General features: G+C 42.2%; 2 protein-coding genes across 3 annotated transcripts in view; one reads left to right on the top strand and one right to left on the bottom strand.

The window, feature by feature from the left end:
- Nucleotides 1–6,719, top strand: part of LOC142591439 (uncharacterized) — a 38,841-nt gene extending 32,122 nt beyond the window's left edge. Inside the window, exons 6-8 of the mRNA XM_075703767.1 lie at nucleotides 39–164; nucleotides 3,167–3,301; nucleotides 6,470–6,719. Of these exons, the coding sequence (XP_075559882.1) occupies nucleotides 39–164; nucleotides 3,167–3,301; nucleotides 6,470–6,522 (314 nt within the window). The 3' untranslated portion in view covers nucleotides 6,523–6,719. The remainder of the gene's footprint in view (nucleotides 1–38; nucleotides 165–3,166; nucleotides 3,302–6,469) is intronic.
- The window catches only part of LOC142590329 (sorting nexin-29-like), a 53,579-nt gene continuing 37,112 nt past the window's right edge, over nucleotides 5,752–22,218 (bottom strand). For both annotated transcript variants that reach the window (XM_075702366.1, XM_075702368.1), the window contains 3 exons: nucleotides 21,017–21,157; nucleotides 17,335–17,474; nucleotides 5,752–11,601 (listed from right to left, as the gene is read on the bottom strand). In XM_075702366.1, the coding sequence (XP_075558481.1) occupies nucleotides 11,460–11,601; nucleotides 17,335–17,474; nucleotides 21,017–21,157 (423 nt within the window). In that variant the 3' untranslated portion in view covers nucleotides 5,752–11,459. The remainder of the gene's footprint in view (nucleotides 11,602–17,334; nucleotides 17,475–21,016; nucleotides 21,158–22,218) is intronic.

The raw sequence follows: 22,218 nt of genomic DNA, 5'->3' as shown, positions 1-22,218 counted from the left end.
ATGCTCATTTCTTTTTTATTTTCTTATTTCACGTTTAGGGAAACTGAAGATTGACGCGACAACGCAGTGCGCAGTCCTCATGACACCAAAGGCCACCATGGCAGTCCGCACAAAGCGCACGAGCACAGTAGGCTTGCAAACGGGACGCATCATGGAGCAAATGGGTGCGTACAGCTGCGTATTTTTGCTATCGATTACGTGCGAATAAAGAACGTATACGAGCACATGTGCATTGAGTGTGCCCGAGAAGCATCTGTAGCATCGTAACAGAGGGGACTCGAAGAGGGGCAGTGTTGGCGGTGTTGAAACAACTCCTAAATGTGCACTCACTCCGTGGGGCTTACAGCTTGTCCCCAAACAGTAATACATTATCCTGCACACTAAAGGTAGTTTACTCTTCGTGGCTTGTCATATATATATATATATTGCTTGCCTTTCCTTTAACACTGTGCGCCTAGTAATTTGAAGTCGCCAACGACATGCGCATAACAACTTAACGTAGCGTTCCTGACAGTAAAGTAGCGAGCGCCATTGCTAAATAGAGGAAGTGCAGGCGAGATAAATGGCGATTATCGTTGTTACCAGATTACCTGCAAGGGATGTAAGATTACTCTAGAATTATCTTTAACACTGCGCTCTCGGTCCTTTCCGGTCGCGAATGGCACGCGCATTATCAACGTGACAATAGAGTTCGATCTGGATAGGAAAGAACGAGCGCAGATTGGTATATAAAGGAAGCGTACGCCACATTGATGACGATAATCGTTGGAGCAAAAGATGCTCTTGAAAGATTGCGAAATAAAAATTGATACTGTCCACCAGGAATGCTCTGGTAATTCATTAAGTTGTTTTTAATGCTGAAATATTAAAACCTCGAATTGAATGACATCCTAGATTTAACAATGTTTTTCGTTGCAAGCACAAGTTCGTTATATCGAGGTTCAACTTTTATGTATGTTTACTGGGTGCTTCAGCGAACACATTAATTTTTTTTAAAGGTTAACTGTGGCAAATAGCGCAATTCTAATTCATGAACTGGTGCACTCGAATAACAGCGGACATTAATTGCAGGAAAAGTGGAAATGCATAATCGACTAACAAAATACATTAATTATGTTTTAACTAATTACCTTATGGCCCATATTGCAATTTACAAATTCTAGCCGTGGAGTTTGCGAGGAGGGTCCACTTGCAACGAATTCTCAGGATGACATCGGTTTCAAGATATTAATTCCCCAACTTTGCGGAGAAATGCATTGGCGTTCCAGTTACTTTTGTGCTTCAAGGCATAAAACGACATTTCTTTAAGAATGAAATGCGACACAGAGCATTTAGTAGAACCCTGCATATGTGCAAAGTACGCGAGAGCACCATGCCATGTCGCAAGGAATTTGGTCACCAAGGGTGACGAGGGCTCCGATGTAGGTGTACGCGCCAAAACTACGTCAATGTGACACGAACTGCAGCCGGTGGAAATGAAAGTATGCGAATTACTTAGCCCTAAATTGGCGCATTTCATTCCGTGAGCACTCTACAAATGGACATAGCATCTAGCAGGGCGTGCTGCCGCTTAAAAGGCGACAGGGCAATGACGAAGGCGTCGGTTGTGCGATTTACTCCAGCGGTGTGCTTACCTCATGGTGGTTCATAATAATGATAAGCAGACGCAGCAGCAGCGCACCTGAAAAACACTATGTTCGTTTGTGCACGGAATGCTTGGGAGCAGTGCAGTTATGACCGTGCGCTAGACGGCATGTCACGTGATGTTTTTTTTTTTTTGCTTTGCGGGCATTCACAGTAAGCTGAAAAACACTAATACTTCATAGACAGAAAGACAGAAGCAGTTTTTCCTGACATCTTGCAAACCGCTCTGCAACTTTCTAATTGGAGCTTTTTCCCTAGCTTTGGTGCTTCAGAAGTTGGTTAACTAATTCTAATTATTTAATTAAGCAATATACAAAAGTAGCGTGAGACGCTACATACAAAAGTGAGCAACATGCCTTTGGTTGTGTCGTCATAGAGTGCATCGGTATATCTTTAAACTCTGGTGAATGTTAGCTGAAACACCTTGTATATTGATGTGGCTATAGACAAAGTAGCCAGGTTCAGAAATTTTGTTCATTATTCCTTGAAAATTTCTTGCCTGAAACTTCTGTACTTGTGCGCATCAATTTATTTTCTATGATTTATAATGCTGCATTATATGCTAAAGCTTTATCTGTAACCAGGGAAAAAGATTCTTAGAACTATGAAAAATAATTTTTCTATAGTGACAGAGTGAAGCTCACCGAGCTCCCAGGAGCAAAGTCACGGTAGCTGTTGTAACCTTGCCCATGTCCATGCAGATACATGATTGCACTAAAATACCTTTTTTTTCAGTAGCTCTTTAGTTGAATTCTAGAAGTGAAGGTGTCTTGGATGTATTTGTTAGCTTAAAGCAATAACAGAACAGTAAAGCAGCTGTCACAACTTTTTGTCAGAATGTTATTGCATGTCCATCACGACTCTGCTATATTCCACTGAGGTTGAATGTGAGAGCGTCATTACTCCTCTTCCCCTATACATTTAGTGCAAGCAAGCAATGAGGACAGATGCAGTGCAGCACAGCCCAGCGCCATTGCAACCATGGATGTTCCAGCCTGCACATTTTTTTTTTTTACAAGATTGTACAGGTGCATTATCTGTACACACACTTCCAGTGAAGGCTTGATGTGGCGCCTAACAATTTCACCCACCGTGGTGGCTTAGCAGCTATGGCACAAGCACAAGGTCGCCTCGCCACATTTCGATGGGGGCGAAATGCCAAAACGCTTGTGTCCTGTGCATTGGGGGCACGTTAAAGATCCCTAGCTGGTCAAAATGAATCCCAAGTCCACCACTACGCCGTGCCTTATAATCAAATCGTGGTTTTGGCACGTAATGCCCTGGGATTCAATTAAATTCAGGCGACAGTGGAAGGTTCAGAACTTTCGACAGCCTGGGCTTCTTCAACTCGCGCAAAACACGTGCCGTATGGTTCTTGCGGCCGTCGAGGCTGGAACCTGCCGCCTTTGTGCACAGCAATATCTAGCTAGCATGCCAAACATATCGATGCATCAGTGTCTTCGAATGGTGTTAAGGTTACCCTTGCACCCAAAACGGTGTTCTTGTTCTCCTTACCTTCTAGGGCTACGAAAGGCTGACGTGGCAACGCAGTGTGCGGTACCAATGACACCAAAGGCCACCCAGGCAACAGCCAACCCACGGAGCACGAGGACGGTGGGAATACAAACGACGAGTGCGACCAACCGGCAGCTAGTGGGTGCGTATATATTGGCAAGTTATGCGGTGTAATGTTTGTTTACTTGTTATACTAAACGCTGGCACACGTACGGGCCATACCTGCCAGCTCTCCCGATTTGTCCGCGAAACTCCCGAATTCCGACCAAGCATCCCGTTTTGTACGGGACAGCCATAGATCTCCCGAAAAACTGCCCCCAATCCCTCCAGAACAAATTTAAAAAAAAATTAAACACATCAAGCAGCACAACTATTATGCGGATACCCAGGAAGCATGCAGATAGCTAGTCGACATTTTCCAGCTTGATCTAGCTAAGGCCACAGTTTAAGTAGAGTTATTTTGTAATCTGTTCTCTGGACCTAGACCTCTACAAGCCAGCTGGTAGCTCAGCTAAAGCTCCCTTCACTGACGTCTAGTAGCCATCTTGGGAAGCACTGCTGTAGCCGTGGTGTAGACATTCAATGTACAGGCTTGTCTCAGCTTGGCAGGTGCTATAGATAGCTTTGCTTACCATGTTTACAATCCTGGAAGGTTGAATTCTTATTTTATATGTCACTACGAAAGCACAAGCAAGGCAACAACCACAGTAAAATTTTCACTTTGGCTGTGGTCGGTGTATTCTTTGTGCAAATTCACAAGATGAGCTGTTGTGAAGCCCTTAATTTGATGCCACTGTGATATTGCACAAAATACTAAACTGATAATCATTTAAAGAATAAATACAGTGCTACATCTGCCGAGTCAAAATCGGCAAAGAGCGTGAAGTGGCACTGTTGGATTGGCGCTACCTGCGCATTGCTTGAATAAAGCTAATATTTTCTCATGCTTACATATTTCAACTTTAAAAGAACTTTAAAGCACAGCTACGTTTCTTGAACAGCATGCATTTTGTTTTACTTGCTCTTTACGTACAGTTTAAATTGCGTGCCCCTTTTGCGGGCTGTAAGTAGCAACATGCTATCAATCTGGCGCCAGATTTAAACCGGTGAATGTGCGTGCTTCAATACATGCGCAGGAAATCTACGAAGAATTGGTTTCTGCGCACTCCATTTCTGATGCTGATCTCGCTACAAGGGGTTTCATATGTCCTATAAACGCAACTGTGCCTTCACCTTTTTCGAAGCATGCCGGCAACTTCTGCATTTTCAAAATTGAACTATGGGGCTTTATGTGCCAAACCCACAAATTGATTAAAAGGCACGCCATCGTGGAGGACTCCAGATTAATTTGGACAACCTGGGTTTTTTAAAGCGGGATAGTGCTGATGATTTTTGGCAGCAACAGAATGCACTTGGTTACTGCAAGATTAGCTCCGTGTTTGTCTGGTTGAATTCTACGCCACCAGGTGGCTGCACCGTGCAGGCCGTTTGTGCCTCTGCTCATCCGGTAAAATGCTACGAGACATAGAAACATCCAGTCCACTTGCGTTTACCTGAATACCTACTGGACCCGCTAAAGCTCTCTAATGTCGGCGCCTACTGTCACGAAACACGTACGATGCATGTAGTGTTTTGGCAATGATAGCGCAGTGCCAAGTAACATGCCATCTCTGAGAAAATCGAAGTTTTACGTCTGGAATATTCGCAGATGTCACATAATTTTACTTACAAAATGGTTTCGATGCACCAGCGACACACAAAGATAACGTAAGCATGATTACATTGTTCTAAAGTTGCCTAACTTTACTGGTGATGTCAGTGGAGGGCACAGTGCCAAGAGGCCAGAGACCGTGGAAGAATGATGGCGAAGATGAAGCGCAGCTTGACATTTTTCAGTCTCATGTCAACACAACTTTTGTCAGGCTGCATGCTCTTGAGCAGATTAGACTTTTTGTTCTACAGTTTAGCTCGTTAAGCGTGAGGTGCAAAACCTTTACACAAAGCAATGTGGCCTTGGACAGCCCTAATCGGCACAACCAAACTACCATGCATGTTGCGATCCCCGCCCATGCTATGGCCACGAGAGGTACTAATCCGTGGGAGAGTCTATCGTCCAAGCTGCTAGCAACAGCAGCAACATATCAGCAACGGGCATCCAAAAGATAAAATCTTTTTCAATAGTTTGAACTGTTCCTGAATGAGCATCCTGAAGAACGTCCTTTGCCTTCTGCACACCAGCATCAAAAGCATGTAGGCTGCTTCAACATGTCTAATGCTAGTGAATTAAGGCATGCAACACACAGTGCAGATAGAGGGAAATCACTATCATGAACGATCACGTGCTCCTCCGAGTTATAAGGCCTGTAAGCAAATATTCCCAAATAATTTGTCCCCAAAACCTGACATGGAATGCACTGGTGTTCTACAGCGTTTCGCAGCACAGTGCGAAAGGTACACTAAGCTAGGAATGCAGTATGCTTGGTTGTTCCGAATGGCAGTGCCTTGCCACTGTGCTGAAACGTGAAAAGCACCAAACACTCGTGCATCTTAAAAAAAAACTCTCAAGGAACAGTTAGCACACATCACACACAGTTTGAAAGTAAACTTTTTATTGATAACATTCATCCAGCTGCTTTACACGTGTGGACAAAAGCACAAATGCTTCGCGCAGCAGCATGGTGTGTCATATGTCAAAATGTAGCTGTAATTTTCTGTACATCAAGATTTCTTCACCATTCGGCAACATTTTCCTCCAGCTGCCTGCTTTTGAATGCGTGATGCAGAGCAGTTACTTCAACACAGCATTAGATAAAAGGTGAAAGATTTCCATTGCACTTGCGAACATTTTAGCCACATCAGCCTTCACCACTCGTGGCTGTCAGTCACACAATGACGAGCCTTGACCAGTATGTGAGAAGGATTTGGCTACTGCATGCATGGGGAAAGAAAAACACTTATTTATATGGATGGAAAATAATAGTGCATATGAATTACAGCCTGCAGAGATACATAAATGTGTCACAAACAACATAATGCATGCACAAAACTCCGGACCAGAAGTCTCAAACATGAAGCCCGCAAAGTGCTCGTGTCTGGCTCTCTAGAATTTTTTTGCTGTCTTCCATTTCCAAATAAAGTTCCCTGTGGTTTACTCAGCCCTCATGCACCCCACCCTCTCTCCCTAGAAGGTGACATGTCCACAGCCAGACACCAGACTTGGGCTTGAAACCTCTGCTCTAGGTACAGCAAACACCGGCTGTCACGTTTTCTTTTCTTTCTTTTTTTTTTTTTTTTTTTTTGCCACTTGCAGATTTTCGCGCAGTCTCGTGGAGACGTGACCTCACAACCTCATCATGGCGGTGACCTCTGCTGCCAAATCCTGCAGGTCGCGTCTCGGCCTTATCAGATCGGGGGCAGCTATCGCCGCGGGCTATGCTGTTCAAACCTATCCACACATCCTCGCAAAGCGACACTCGTGCGAGGACAAAGTCGCATGACAATTCTCCTGCCCCCACACTTCGCTTTGCTGCCAATCGAATACACAACCGTTTACCTTTGTCTTCTTTTCGTTCCGGGCACATTATCTGCAACAGCTGCACAATGTAACAATAAGCACGTGTGTAGTGCAACAGGAAAAAAAATATGGAGCCATATTATACAGAAGTTATCAATAAGTACAGTGCTTTAAAGGCATATACATTATCGGTGTTTTGAGTATATATATATATATATATATATCTACAAACAAACATGCATAATACTGCATAGTGCAAAATAAAACACTGGCAGGGAATGTCTTGCACGCTGTATAATGTACTGCATACCAGCACAGACTGTAAGCAGTTCAAATAATTAAAATACGGAAGGCTTTTTCAAGGTGAAAACGGACAAGCAGCATGCTTTTTAACTATCCACCAGGCATACATGGTATTTTCAGGAATACGATGTATGCATTGTTTTTTTAGTGTATGCGTGCAAAATAAGCAGTTCAAATAAGCAATCTGCATAATGTTCAAATCCATGCAACACGACTATGCTTTTAGCGTGGCATGATTCAGCACAATGCTAAAGTTCATTTTTTTTTAAAGTCACCTGTATGGTTTGTGTTACAATTATAGTATAGCAACTTTATGTGCCTCTTTAGCTCTTTAGGTTTCAGGGTAGAGCATACAGGAAAGCTTGTATGCTCCACACTAGACTGGAACTCCACTTTGTTTTCTCGGGTATTCTGTGTTAAATTTTCTGAATTTGTGCTGTGTTTTTCTAATCTTGCATTACTATTTTCTTTACTGTTATGTGAAAAGGACTAGCTGTCACCATTTTTTGGGCGACATATTTTTCCTGTCATTTGTTCATTATTATTAAAGATTTCTTTTGCAGGGAGGGCAATAGCACCCCCTTCATTTTATACTAATGGGCACACTCTATTCGTAAAGATATGGTACTTTTCTAAAAAGATGCCGCTGCCATTCATATGATGCACACATTCATTTCATCGAGCAATTTTCTCAAATGAAACTAACACTGTGTGCTTGGGGAGGATTGCGATAGGTTGTCTTTACAAACTCTATATGCTGAGCTGTGATCCAAATGTGAAGTTCCTTTCGTTCAATGCTAACATGCTGGCCTAGTTAGTATATAGCGATCAAACAATAGATAGTTTTAGTTTGCCCATAAACGTATTACCTTTTACAGAATGACTGAGTTAACAGAGATGTTAACAGAGCAAGGTCTTGTCCAACGGTTTTGTTTTAGATGAGGGTTCAGGTCTGAGAAAGAAATTCCATAAAAGGTTTCATGTTAAACGATTGTCACTGCCAACACTTCACACCAGCAGCTAAGTAGAATGTGGTTGGCCACTAGAATAATATAGCTCCATGGCGTCTCTTGTACTACTTTGCACCACTAACTGGAGCTATTAGCATTGCCCCTGCTGCCTATGTATCCTGGGGCCTAGTATTCTGCAAAGCGTAATACGTTAACAGACAAGCTAAAGCTTTCTTGTAGCTGTGATTAGCCGGCACACAAGTTCTGCACTTCAAAGTATCCAAGGAACTTTAGGTCATACAGTCCACGACATTGCACCTAAGTGTACGTGCTAGTTCTAGCAAGCCTGGAACCCCAAACGCATGAGTGCTTGGTAGAGTGACCAATTACAGGAAAACGTAACAGTCCTACAAAAGCGTTGGACCACAGGGCCCAGCTCTAACAACAGTGTAAAAATTTTGCAAGCGCTAGATTATGGCTAGAGAGATACCACTACAGTCGAACCTGATTAAGGTGCATCCAAGATTAAAATACAATTGGTATATCCGATATTTGTAGTACAATGATTTGTTACATCCATGTTTGTTTTATTGAGGTACGACTGTATCAAGCCATGCACGATTGCAAAAAGATGGTCACCATGTCCTGCCACCAGTTGAAAACTTGGCTCCTAAAGAACCGTATGATCCAAACTTGAATCTTCAGCACAAAAACCACACCGGACCAAAAGAAAGACAAAGCGCTGACCATCAACCAGGTGGTATGTCCCTCTTTTGAAGTTTCTAGTATGGTTCGTAATTCAGTGATTACATTCCAATACATTACCATTACATTCATTAACCCACAAGCATCTGCATACTGACAAAACAAGTGGTCAAATCTCAACTGACAATATGCAAACAAACTGTACCACTATCCGTGGAAGTGGCAACATCAAAAACCCTTGCAGCTGTGCACGGCAAAAACTTGTTTCGCAAAACTTGCGCGGAGAATGCCAACAGTCTAGAACATTGTGTGAGTATTCTTATTTAATGACTGTGAAGTGTTGTACTTTGTCTTCAAGTTCTGCTTCTTTAGCAGACAATGAGCTAATTTATTTGCTACGGTTGCGCAGCAAATGCCTCAAAGCTGTCTGACGCAGCATTAACTGTCATGTATGGCCGTTGAAGTCCAACCTTATCACCAAGTTCTGCTCATTCTAAAGTTTTACCATATTGTGTCAGGGCTGCCAGGTTTGGCTATGCTAGGCGAAAGTGACTACTTCAGGGCCTGCTGGCTGAAAGAAAAAATAATTCTGGTTGCTCTACCACTTGGTTGCTTCTGAGATCACTATCAGATATTGCGGTATTTATTTTTATACACTTAATCACCTTGAATGCTTCAGTACCACAGAACATCAATATTCATTCAAATTTTGCATTGACAATCATATTCTGCTAATGAAAATAGGACAATGCATATTTCTGCTTCTAAAGCTGGTACAACTCGCAGCATGGATAGTTCCTTGGTGAACTTTTTCGCTGTGAGCACCATTTTGTCCCTGCGTGGCAACTTTTCTTATATGTTGCCTAGAACTGGCTCACTTTTGGCAAAATTTTTATATTTTGTGGCTATTTTCTCAAATTCATGGTTGCTCCAAAGATTCCCAGCCTAGCAACCCTGATGTGTGCCACAAATGATTACACTGAACCTGTCTCAAGACACAAGAAGGCGTTTCGGTTGTATTTTAGCCGTCTTGACTTGTCAATGACTAGGAAAAATATTGCATTCAGTTTGTGTTAAGCTTCATGTTACCAACTGGCTATTATAAATCACAAACATGCACTTAGAAACGCCTTGCTGTTTTTTCCTGGCATCTAACGCAACCTCAAAAGCTGCTGTTTCTACACTTCTAGCAAGCAAAGATACTACATAGCTGTGGCTACGTCTAGTTGTAAGTTACAGGTACAGATTCTAACATCTGACACTATAGCAAGTGCAAAACCAACCAAAGCCACATTGGTGTAAGGAATCCAATAGCATTCCTTTACTGGCAGTAGATTCACCATCCGGTCATCTTGTCTGCACCATGACACCCCGGACAGAACAGATCTAAATAATGTCAGTAAAATTAGTTCCAACACATTTCTTGCATTTCAAGCATCATTCACAACACACAGCCACAGAACCAATGAGCAATTTTGAACTTTTCAGCGAGTTTCTGTAACATCCAAAACACATGGACTCCCTTAACTCTCAAAATACTTCAGGTACACGGAAACGTAATTGACTATTTGACATGTAGTGTACTGGGAAAGACACTCGGCCAGTTGACACGATTTGCCTAATGTAAATCACATATGTAAAAAAAAAAAAAAAAATTACATTGCATGGCTACATACCAGCATCGTGAACAAACATGCAAACGCATACGTCCCAACCATTTTTCTCAAGTGCACTTTGTGCGCAATAAATTTCGCAGCATAGGTCTAAATAAGAAGTGTCTGAAGATGTGTGCACTGTATTTAGCACATAATTTTCATTATTAATTCCAGTTTCGAGGTGTTACTCTGGCCTTTACAATATTAAGCACTGTACTCAAAGGGGCTGTTGACACACAAAACACGATCAAGATACCAACAGATACCAGGCACAGTTTGGACCACTTGAATGCCTGATTAAACAGGTCAGAAGTGTTGAGGTAACAATAAAAATTTTTTTCATTTTTTTTAAGTTAGGTCACGTGGATGGCCACAGCCATCTGACCTGTACTTTTAACTTATCGGCAAGGCTATATCAGACTGGGAGCATGTAACCTCACTGTGAGTAACATAACCAACTGTTCTTGACAAAAAGGATGAACAGCCTGTTTTCAGCCCGCTGGCCAGTTTTTTCCATAACCTATGACAGTGCCAACTGGGGGTCAGAGCTAGCACGCTCAACTATTTAAAATAGCATACTGCACTATCCAAATGCAACATTCCAAGTGAGCAGCACCTGTGGCAGTGCCGGTGAAAATGGCACAAGAACTATGCACCATGAAATACACCTGGTACTCAGTAAAAGTAGCCATGGCACTGTGCTGTCTGCCCAACAGGAACTTTGATAGTCAACGTTGATGGGAAACGTCAGTGGGGTGGGGGGCGACAGCGTCTGTGCAGTCATAAAATGGCACACTTGACAAAGTCAAGGGTTAATGAGATCTTAGCATTGCTTGCTAACTCAGGCACATGACAAACGGCACCGTTGAGTCTGCCGAAGCCACTGCATGGCTTCTCTCCCCTCCATTACTTGTGACAAAACTGCCATTACTCTGCATCAGCACCCACGATCGAAGGCATTCATAGCAGCAGTGACAATCAGACTTCTGCAACAATCAGAACATCATCATTTCAAGATGGGACACAGAGCGCAAGACTGGAAATACATAGCATCTCCTTGACCTTTGGTAGCACACGGCGGCAGCAAGATGGTGACGATGGGGAAGGGAGTGGAAACCAACAAGTTGCTGAGATTCTCTGACGTGGTTGGTCTCTCGCCCGGCGAGCGCCTGTTCAGTGGCCCATGTAGTGGTGCACGGGTGCCTGAGCCACGCTGGCGCCTTGGCTCGGCGAACTGCCGGACACCACTGGCACGCGGAGCCGTTGCGCCGTGCGCCGCGCCTGCCGTACCTTAGAGTGTGTTGTGTCTTGTTCCCTGGAAAGGTGAACACTTGTAAATGCTATGCTGCGCGTGCCACTTGTAAATGCTATGACTTAGCATAGAGTGGCAAACACATTTACGTTAAAGCCGCCAAATCTGTCGCACTATGTGTCATAAGCATGCACTCAAGCTTGCTGTATATTCACAGCACCGTCCGTACGTTTAAAAATCCCGCCAATTTCCAAACTTTTTCTTTCCTGGCATGTGCTGCCATTGTGCAGGAATACAGGGAACCCTTTTCTCAAGCGTCCTCCTCTCGGTTTTCGTTGCATGGTTTGCTCCGGCGCATCTATATAATACTCCTCGCGCATTTGTGTGTGGGTGGGCAGCGGTTAGTTTGGGTTTTATTCCGCGGGCGGTTTCGGCTTGTTGCAATCGCAAAATGACTAATCACTCAAAGGGCGACAGCCTGTTTGAGACTCGCAAAAACTAATTCCCTCTGGTTGGCAATAAGATGAAGATTAGCAGAAGTTTGTCGCACATTTTGTTTTTTGGAAGGGCACACAATCATACATTTTTCTTGATCGCGCTCACCTACGTGCTTCGATTAAGCTATGGATGTAAATATTAGTGCGAGAGCAGGAACATTTGAGACTTGCGAAATGTTCTCGTGCACGCCTTTTCTAAGCCTTGAACTATGTGTATAACAATACATCAAATTTTTCATTCTTATAAGTTTACTTCCTTTTTTTTTATTGTTAGTAATGAATAAACAATACATATATACCAACGCACAATATTTTTTTCTCACTTTAAGGTCACCCTAGAAAAATTGTGGTAAATTTTTTTAAATTGAAGAATTTAAACCTGCAATAAAAAAATTTTCCCTGGGCGGTCGCATATAGTGAAAAAAATTGACCCTGAAAGGGTTAAAGGGATGCTAAAAATAGGTCCCTTTGAAGAATTTAAACCTGCAATAAAGAAAATTTACCCTGGGCGGCCGCATATGGTGAAAAAAAATTGACCCTGAAGAAAGGGTTAAAGGGACGTTACAAAGAAACCCTAAAACAGTTTAGACTGCCTAAGTCCGCTTTGAAAACCCAATTTCGTAAACTTAAAAAAAAAGAAACTGGACAAAGTCACACTTATTTAATTTCGCACCATAACCAAGTCAGTGTGAAGTCACAGGATCCAAAATATTTTTCAATGTTTGAGCTGTTCTTGCTCAGCAAAAGCTCTTCAAGCTACAATGTCATACAACAACTAAAGCTAACAAGTGCAGGTCTTGATGAAATACAACCAGTGCACCTAAAATATGTTGCCGATATCGTTGCTGACCCATTTTCTTATGTAATTAACCATTTATTTAAATGCAGTGTATTGCCATCTAAACTTAAGAAAGCCAAAATAGTCCCTGTATATAAAAATGGTGATAGGGGGTTGATTGCTAACTATCGCCCTTTTGCTATATTATCCGTGTTCAGCAAAATTATACAGAAATGTTCTGAAAAGCGTCTAAGTATCTAACAAAATTTGACATTCTTTGCACCACGCAGTTTGGCTTTCGTGCAGGTTACTCTACTAATCTTGTGCTTCTTTTATTCACTGATCGAATTAAGCACCAAATTGACAAAGGTAAATATGCTGGAGCAGTGTTTATTGACCTCACCAAAGCGTTTGATTCAATTCTTCATAATATTTTAATAACTAAATTAAACACAATCGGTGTAGTAGGACCGGCGCTGGTTTTGTTCATGATTATTTAACTAACAGACACCAGGCTGTTAGCATTTCTAATCACCTTTCTAACTTCAAATTAATTGATAGGGGAGTTCCTCAGGGTCTATGTTAGGCCCATTACTCTTCACTATCTACATTAATCATCTAACTGTCCATCTTTAGCATTGTGAACCTTGTCTCTATGTGGACAACACTACGATTCTAACTGCTAACACCTATATTAATAGCCTAACTTCTAAGCTCAATACCGATTTGGAAAATATTATTCGCTGGTGTTGTCGTAGCTCTTTAGAAATTAACCCTAGTAAAACAGACTCCCCCCCCCCCCCCCCCATGCTCTTTCACCCCACTCAAAAGAAAGTAATAAATATTCAGACCATAGCTATCGATAGTTATCCCATCAAACCTTCTAGTCATTGTCGTATATTGGAGGATGTCCTCGATTCCAACTTAAAGTACATTACCCATATTTCACATCGAAAGCAAGAAATTGGATATGGTGTCTGGATTCTTATAAAAGCACGTCCATACTTAAGTCTACCAACCTTGCTTTCTCTTCATCATAGCTCACACATATAGCTCTCATCTTGTTCCCTTACAATACGTCCAGAACCAGGCCATCCACATTATTACTTTCCAGTCACACCGATGTAGTGTATCTGCTCTTTTGCAAGAGCATCGCATTCTCACAATTTATAAACTATTTGAATTAAACATGGCAATTCTTGTCTATAATTTGCTTCACCCAAACATTCCCCAAATAATCTTTAAACACTGAACAACTTGCTAATCATAATAAAACTCGATTTGCATTCGCTAACAACTTCTTATTACCTAAAATCAGAACTAATTTTGGTAAATTCACTTCTGCATTCACACTGATGTCTTTCTGGAACTGTATTCCAACAGACATAAAGCTGTCTCTTAGTATAGGCAGCTTTAAAAAGCATTTATTCGCATATTTAGTTAACTTCTCAATGCTGTGATGTAATTTAACATGTTCTGTCTGCTTCATTATGTGTAAACCATTATATCTCTTTAACATTTCACCATATCTCAGTCTACTTGTTTCCTTGTGTCCATACTTGTTAAACCTCTGCCTCTTGGCTACATTTCACTTCCCCTTATTTGTTTTGTTTTTAATTCAGTACAAGATGCAATTCTGTACAGCGTTATGCCATGTTTTCAGTTTGTTTTCTTCCATTAATACATGTTAACAATTCAACCTCTTTGCTTTATCTGCATTAACCTGAATTGTTTTGTTACTTTTTATTTGTTCAAAACGGAATTCTATATACTATTACATAATGTTTCAGTTCTTTTGCTGTCGTGTGTAATTATTTGAAGACAAACTTACAACTTTGCTGCATTTGCTCTAACCTAATTTGTTCTTTCTAATTAGAACAGGAGGTCCCCTTACAGCCTTGAACATTGGGACCTCCTTCTGTATATCTTGTTACTGTGCTTTTATTTTCGTGAGTGAATAAATAAGATTCTTCTTCAAAAAAAAGCTTGCCAAGTTCAATCTTTGACTTTTTAGGACACAATGAACTAGTCCATATTTGGCCATACAGCTAACTTCCATTAATTTGACTCTAACAGGACCATCAAAATTGATCTAAATTACCAGCAGTTGAGTTAAAGGAAAACACACTGCCAATTAATTTGGCAGTATTTGCCCCAATTCTAACACATCCTCAAAGTGAACACGCACCCACAATTTTCTTTTATGGGTTTAAAGCAGAAACCTTGTGTAAAAAGCACATTAGGGCTCCTAAACAAAGTAGAAATCGAACGCACGGCCAATTCTTTAGCAAGAAAAACTTAGCATGCCTCGTATTTTGGCAGCAAGAAAAAGACGAGACAAGCAAACTGTACAGTAATTGAAAGGAAATTTGTTGGCTTTATGTCCACCGCCATCACTCTCGTACAGCACTTTACTGATGTCTATGAAGAACCACAACATGTTATCCTTCGTACGGTATTTGATATTCTGCATTTATGAAACAACTCAGCAACAATCACAAACGAGATGATGGCCCACATCTACACTTAGCTAATTTATCCTGTGAAGAATGCAGTTATCCAAAATGTCAAAAACACATGACGCAACTTGTTGCTGCTAGCTTAATACATACAATAGCATTTTAATGTGCTTTTGCAAAACAGCATGTCGTCATTTTCATGCTATGGGAGAACTTGTTCTGTCTGTACAGCTTCCTACTAAAATTAATTGAGAGAACTGCCGCACTGTAATCATTAAGCTACCATGGCAATGACGGTTAGTACATGAACTCATTTGATCTTCATGCTTGTGGCTTCAGGCATTCTTGCAGCTTTGTTTATTACACTGTATCTGACTTTATTCACCAAAATCTATTTCAAAGCAATCCTACTTTTTTAAATGCAGAAGACAAAAGGACTCTGCCTACACGCATAACTGTAAATTGCAGCTTTCATAATGCAATATTTTCTTAGATCAATTTGTAGTCATCAAGCCATTCGAAGCCAGGAGGAGGAAGTTTAGGCAAATCCATATCATTCCTATGACTTATGAACTACCATACTTGCAGTTCCTGCAGACACTAGCGGCAAAATTTTCTCTAGTAATTTTTGTAGGAAACTCTATGGTTCTGTCGCCATCCATGGCTGACATGTTGTGATGGAAATGGTGATGACACTGGTAGACTGCTGGAAGTGGCACGAATGCAGTTTTGCTTTTTTCATTTTGGATTGTGCCATGCAGGCAATTTTCTGACATATACTGTAAAAAAAGAAAGGGTTGAGACCAAGCCTCGACCCTAAAGAAGACAAGGTCGATCTCATTTTGTATCTCATTTGTATCGTATTTCACACGCAATTAGTGGACCTTGTCTTTAGCATCAACATTTGGTTGACAGATTTTTTTTTCTGGAAGTGGTTACCAACACCAAACCTGTGTGAATCAGCAAAGAAGACCTTGTCTCCAAAAACGCAAACTTGACGCACGCAGCAAAAGCATGGGGTGTGCAGGAACACCCAAGATACACAGCACAATCATGTAAGTTAGCGCATACTTGGCAGACTGCGCTAGTAGAAAAATATAAACGAGTGTTTACAGCTAATATAAGTTTATAGCTATAGCTATAAACGAGTGTTTATAGCCAATTATACTCCTTTTTGATTATATCATTAGTTGCTGCCTATTGCTAGGTGTCCTTGGCATGTAGAGGTATTTCATTGCACTTTCATGCTTATACGGTATATACAAGTCACCTAACCAATTGTTTTTTATATCCTGGAAGTGGTTACAAGATAGCCAGATCCCAGATACGTCAAACCTATGTGAGTCAGCAAAGAAGAGCTTGTCTTCAAAAAATGGCATTATAATCGTGTATAGATAGTGTAATATTTTCTTGTGAGCTACCATTCTCGTTTTAAGATCTTCCTGAGCCAGGCTGAAAATATACATTTCCAACAGGAGATGCAGTTGTGTTACGACACACTGACTGTACCTTAAGAGCCACAAAGACGGACACTTTCACTATTGTAGTTGCCACTGGGATTAGCAATGGGGTCAGGTGCGTGTGTGGTGATCAGCTGACTTCAAGTTATCTGGCAATGACCAATTTCTGGATTGAAATAATGAATGTTTGGGCTCATAGAGATGTATGGGTGCTGGCCAGGTCCTTGTTTAATGAATTAACATAAGTCAAATTACCGGAAGTCTACTGTAGTCAATTAACTGGACCCGAGTGGGCACCACCAAGTCTATAATGTTGCAGCAAGCTGGTTCGAGAACTTGAAGGCAGTGTAGCCATCAGTCTTTTATTTTTTTGCATCTTTGCTGGCTTGCGGTGTTTCCTCTTACAGTAAGAGTAATTTTGGCAATGTAGAGGGATAATTTACCACTACAGTATCACTTACTCTTCTCGCTAGTGTCTTTTTTAAGGTGTGCTTAAATCTAACTACAACTCCACAGGCTCTTTACCATCAGTACTTTTCTGGCTTTTCCTCTTTCAAGGATACCGAGCCACTGCACGCATGAACGTACTCGTCATGGCTCACCTGAAAAACGGTAGCAACTTGACGAGTGTTGCTCTGTCGGGGCTGTCGATAAGCTCCTGCGATGTCTGCGTGAGGAAGTTGAGGACACTACGCAAGTATCGTTGCAGCCGTTGGCGTCTCTCTTCTACAACCTTGGCATCCTGGAATAACAGGGGGGAACAACGGCAATGACAAACCTCCACATAAGTTTGCCACTTGCATGCATGCCCCTGAATCTAACGCACACTCAGCTTTTGTGTTTTAAAGTGGAAAACTGTTGTAAAAATGACATCAGGGCTACTAATGACATTAACATGGATATGTAACAGCTCTTAAACAAAGTATATATCGAACATGCATTTGATATTTAACAAAATAAATGTGGCATACCTCCAATTCAGAAGCATGAAGTTTACTTTCACACTTCAGCCTAACACAAACAAGCCAGGGTGTCTGCCAAGTTGACATTTCCCAATTCCCTGAGTTTTCCAGGTTTCCCCTGAGGGCCTATGCAAAATTCCCTAAGTGACACAAAACTTTGTTTTATATCAAGACTGGCTGACACCATGTCGCCCGATGCTGTCACTCTCCAATAAGCATGTTAAAAAATAAAAAAAATGACTTAATCCAGTTTGAATAGTAAAGAGTAGTGTTTATTTTATTAAAAAAAAACAGAAGGAAGGGGTTACTAAAGTGCACAGCAAATAAAATATCTTTTAAAAACAATGGTAAAGCTCAAATACAAATAAAAGGAGACACATACAGAAGCAAATATTTTTGAATATGAGCTGTTTCTATTAACTGATAGCAAGCTCGTTCGTATGAGGCCCAAACTTTGTCACAAGTGAGATTCTCTTTCAACAGCTGGTAAGTCAACGTAACTGTCCTGACATACTCTCAGCGTGCGCATATGCCTGATTGTTGTGTTTCACTGCTTTATAAAGTTTATTTTGGTTTGGGTGAGGAACAGGTGTATCTCGGCTTCAGCCAACACTTTGTTTTTTCAGCTCAAGGTCCTTCAAAAAACCAGTGGCACACTTCCTTTCCTGTTCATTCCTCAATGCTTAGGTCCTTTCTCTTGTACTCCTTTCCCCACGCATTCGCCACACGAACTATCTGAACTATCAGTTGTACAGTCAACATCCGATTTTCAGACTCCCTAGTGGCCGCAAAAACGTTAGAAAAATCGGTCAGTTTGAAAAATAAAATGAATGCATGTCCTTTACTGCCCTCAAGGGCGCTCAAATCGCCACAGGGACATACAAAAAAGCTGTGAAGGCCTGCCAATACACTTACTAGGCGTAGTGCTCGTACTGTGACAGGAGATGGCGGGTGCACGCTTGTATAATTAAGGAATACATGTTGTGTCCCGTGACAATTGCCCCTTCCCACGCACGTTATGCTTCACCGCGATAATTTCATGTATGCTTTACCGCGTAACATGGCTGTGCTGAGGCAAAGCTGACTTTCGAGAACCGGCTTTATGCAACGTGCCGAGCTTTCCAACCTTCGAAGCCAATCGCGAGGACCACAAAGGTGGAGTCGGTGCTATTGCTGACAGCGGCGAATTCTTTCAATGAAAAACAAGAAGCAGAACTGCGAGAAACTTAATAGTGAACGTCGAAGCAGCTAGGTCTAGTGTTGCTGCGGTGGTGGCTACGGGTGCCAGTGGATCTGCATGAGAGTGCCAGTTCGAGGCGGCGAGGTAATTAAAATGACAGTGGTGGTGGCTTTGATTAATACCATTTCAGACCTGCGGTCATGGCAAAAAGTCCGAAAAATCGGACGGCGAAGGGTTCTTGCGTACAAAATTTCAGACATTCTTATACATTGACTGTATTGGGTACGTGGTGGTGCCACGAAGCCGTCCGAATAATCGGGCTTCCATAAAGTCAGTCGTTGACTGTACACGGGCAACCCTCCAGACGATGGCACGGTGTTAAAGAGGATATGTCACAATTCCTCTCTCCAGCTCGGGCCAGGATTACCGCGACTTTCATTCCCTTTCAATAAAATTACCGCTAATTTTCCCTGATAGCACAAATTCCCAGAGTTTTCTCCAAGTATTTCCAGACTATTAAAAATCCCTGAGAATTCCCAGCTGGTAGACACCACACAAACAGTGCACTTTGCAGTCCACAGTCCTTCCAAACTAGTCTAAAGTACAGTCGAACACATTTATAATAAAGTTCTCGGGACCTCCAATATCCATTCTCATACAGGTAGCTTTGTAGCAAAGGTCCCACCCCGTGCCACTCACAATATAGCAGGCTAAGCAGATTCAACAAAAGAAAACCTTTATTATCATGAATTTTGGAGAGTGAAATAAGTCACAAATTTTTTTGTGCACACTTTTTGTCTGACAATGTGTGACAGCAGCCAACTTTATTGCACTTATCACATGTCGCTATTGCCTCCTTTGCCATCAAAATTCTTGGTTCGTTTACAGGACCTTCATTACGGTTGCTTCCCTTGGCATTTGCATCCTTTTCACCTTAGTTGGCTTGGAAGACATTGCAGGTTGTAAGTTACGATTACATCATCACATTGTCATCAACTGTGATGTATTTGTCAGCCGTCACACCCACTGCTGCATTACAACAGGCAGCGTATGAGTTCAGCAATTCCTGGAACAGTGCAGTATCACTGCTACTAATATTGGCATGCTGGTCAAGTGCTGCCACTAGCGCTAGCGCAAAGCGCACCTTGGGTACGTCTGCAGAGGGCAGTGGCGACAGTGCTAGGTAGCTTTCGTTCTAAAGCAACAAATCAGCCATCGGGGATGCCTAAACTCCTTTGCTGTACAGGCAAATTCGTTGTAGAGGTTTTCGTTGCAGAAGTGTTGAAAATATGTATGAAACATAGGAATTCGGCCAAGACAATAATCAACAGGCAATTTCGTTGTAGAGTCGTTCAACCGCACACTTTTCTCGAAATGCTGAAACTTTCCCTCTCTCAAATCCCCGCCTTGTTATGATCGGCCAGTGGGGGTAGTGGCCCGGCAGGTTTCCCTGGCCTAGGGATCTAGGGAGGACAGAGGGGGCTTAAGCGAACTTTTTTCAGCTCCTGAGTGTGCTTCAATGCAGTCATGCTAGACCGATGAGACGCAACGTTCTCCACTCTTCATGTATATATTGTAAATATACGCAGTACTTCTCGTTCTCGATGAGAACAGGTTCGTCCCTTCAACAATGTCCTTAGCGGGGATGAGTCAGACGATGGGCTAGGCCAGCTACCCCTTTTGGCATGTCTGACCCCAACTCTTACAGCCTCCAGTGTAAGGCAAAATTGCGTTCCAACTGCCAAAGAAAGAGTCCTTTGGTGACCATTGAACTAATGAAATATTTGGCTCACAGAAATGTATGAGCACTGGCTGCAACCTAAGGTCAAGATCAAATTGAGCAAAAGATACAATTAGCCAAAGTCAAGTGAACGAAATTCTACTGTAGTTTTCGTGTTTAAAATAAGAAAACGTAAGCACCCTGAGGGCTTGCGAAAGGCTGTCAGTTGTTCTGATTTTTGTCTGACACATGCGTTGCAGTGTTGTGAGAGTTATTCTGATGAACAAAAAGAGAAGACAAAAATTGTTAGTTCAGCCTAAACATGCCCTCTTCTTACTACCGTGTATTTTGTCTAATTTCACCCACCCCTCCCACTCAAAATGATGAACCGGTTTATGTGGAAAACAACTCTAGTGGCATACCTTGTTGCCTATAGACTTTTTGGGTGGGAAGTCAAAAGAATAGATGACGGGGTTCTTTTTGCAGAGCTGCTTGTGCAGGGCGTAGAATTGTGAGTAGCGCCGGTACACGTTCCACTCGTCGTCCCTTATACGCACGTACACCTGCGAAGAGGAGTGTGCACGTACAAAAGTTGAATGACACATCCAGCAATATAAACCAGCAACAGTCATACTGCTTCACACACAGTACTTATTCAAATATGCTTATTCAACCTCCTTGCCTAAACCCCAAGGCTGGTATGTTAGTCGCGGATGTCACGGATTGAAATGTGAGTGACTGAAAACTTTATTCTAAATTCTCGGCAATTTGGGTGGGATGGGGCCATAAATACCCCAGCCTAGGTGACGGCCTCGAGTCCTTGGACACGGGCGGCTTCCTCGGCATGATGGACGGCCCACAGTTGATTGGCAAGGTCGTGGCTGAGCAGGGCCACCTCCTAACGTGCCCTGCGGTTCGAGTCTGCCATGTCTACCCCGTTCGTCTGGGACTCCTGCTGCTCGTTACCGATGCATTCCCACAGCATGTGCTGCAGCGTCGCTCTGGCACCGCAGGCTTAACACTAGTCACATGAAAAAAGGTTGAGGTAGCAGAGGCTAAGGATTGCCGAGTTCAGATATGTGTATGTCTGCAACTGCATCCAGGCAACCACCTGTTTCTTGTTAAGTTTGGCATGCAGTGGTGGGTATTTGCATCTGTTCAACCTATCGTGTTGCATAATGTCTCTTAAAGTGGTCATGCGATCCCCCCACGTCCACTCCCGCCTTGCTCTCACGGTGGGCGAGATGTCGGGATTGTTGGCTTGGCATGGATTGCTAAGCATTTTTAGTTTTTCATTTTGGACGTGGTTAAGTAAAAGCTCTCAAAACCTTCCAAGGTCAGCGCTGGAATCTTTTAGCATACAATGTGCTCCAATTTTACTGATAAAAGTTTAACTAGGACTGTGCAAACAGCGTCCAAATTCGTGACGTCATGCCAAGCTGGTGCAGGAACTTGAAGGTGGTGTCGCCAACCACATCTTCAATATTTCGTGCCTTTTCTGGCATAGTCAGAGTGTTTTTTTTGGCATTGCAGAAGGGTAATTTACTAACACAGCAGAAATAATTTTTCTCCTTCATGCCCCCTCTATGGTCAACCCACACTAGACAGTTCTAACGGCTTTGCC

The sequence above is a fragment of the Dermacentor variabilis genome, chromosome 8 (genome assembly GCF_050947875.1).
Source record: "Dermacentor variabilis isolate Ectoservices chromosome 8, ASM5094787v1, whole genome shotgun sequence".
In the NCBI taxonomy this organism is placed as follows: domain Eukaryota; kingdom Metazoa; phylum Arthropoda; class Arachnida; order Ixodida; family Ixodidae; genus Dermacentor; species Dermacentor variabilis.
Note: the sequence above shows the minus strand (reverse complement) of the source record. Positions and strands in the feature narration are given on the sequence as shown.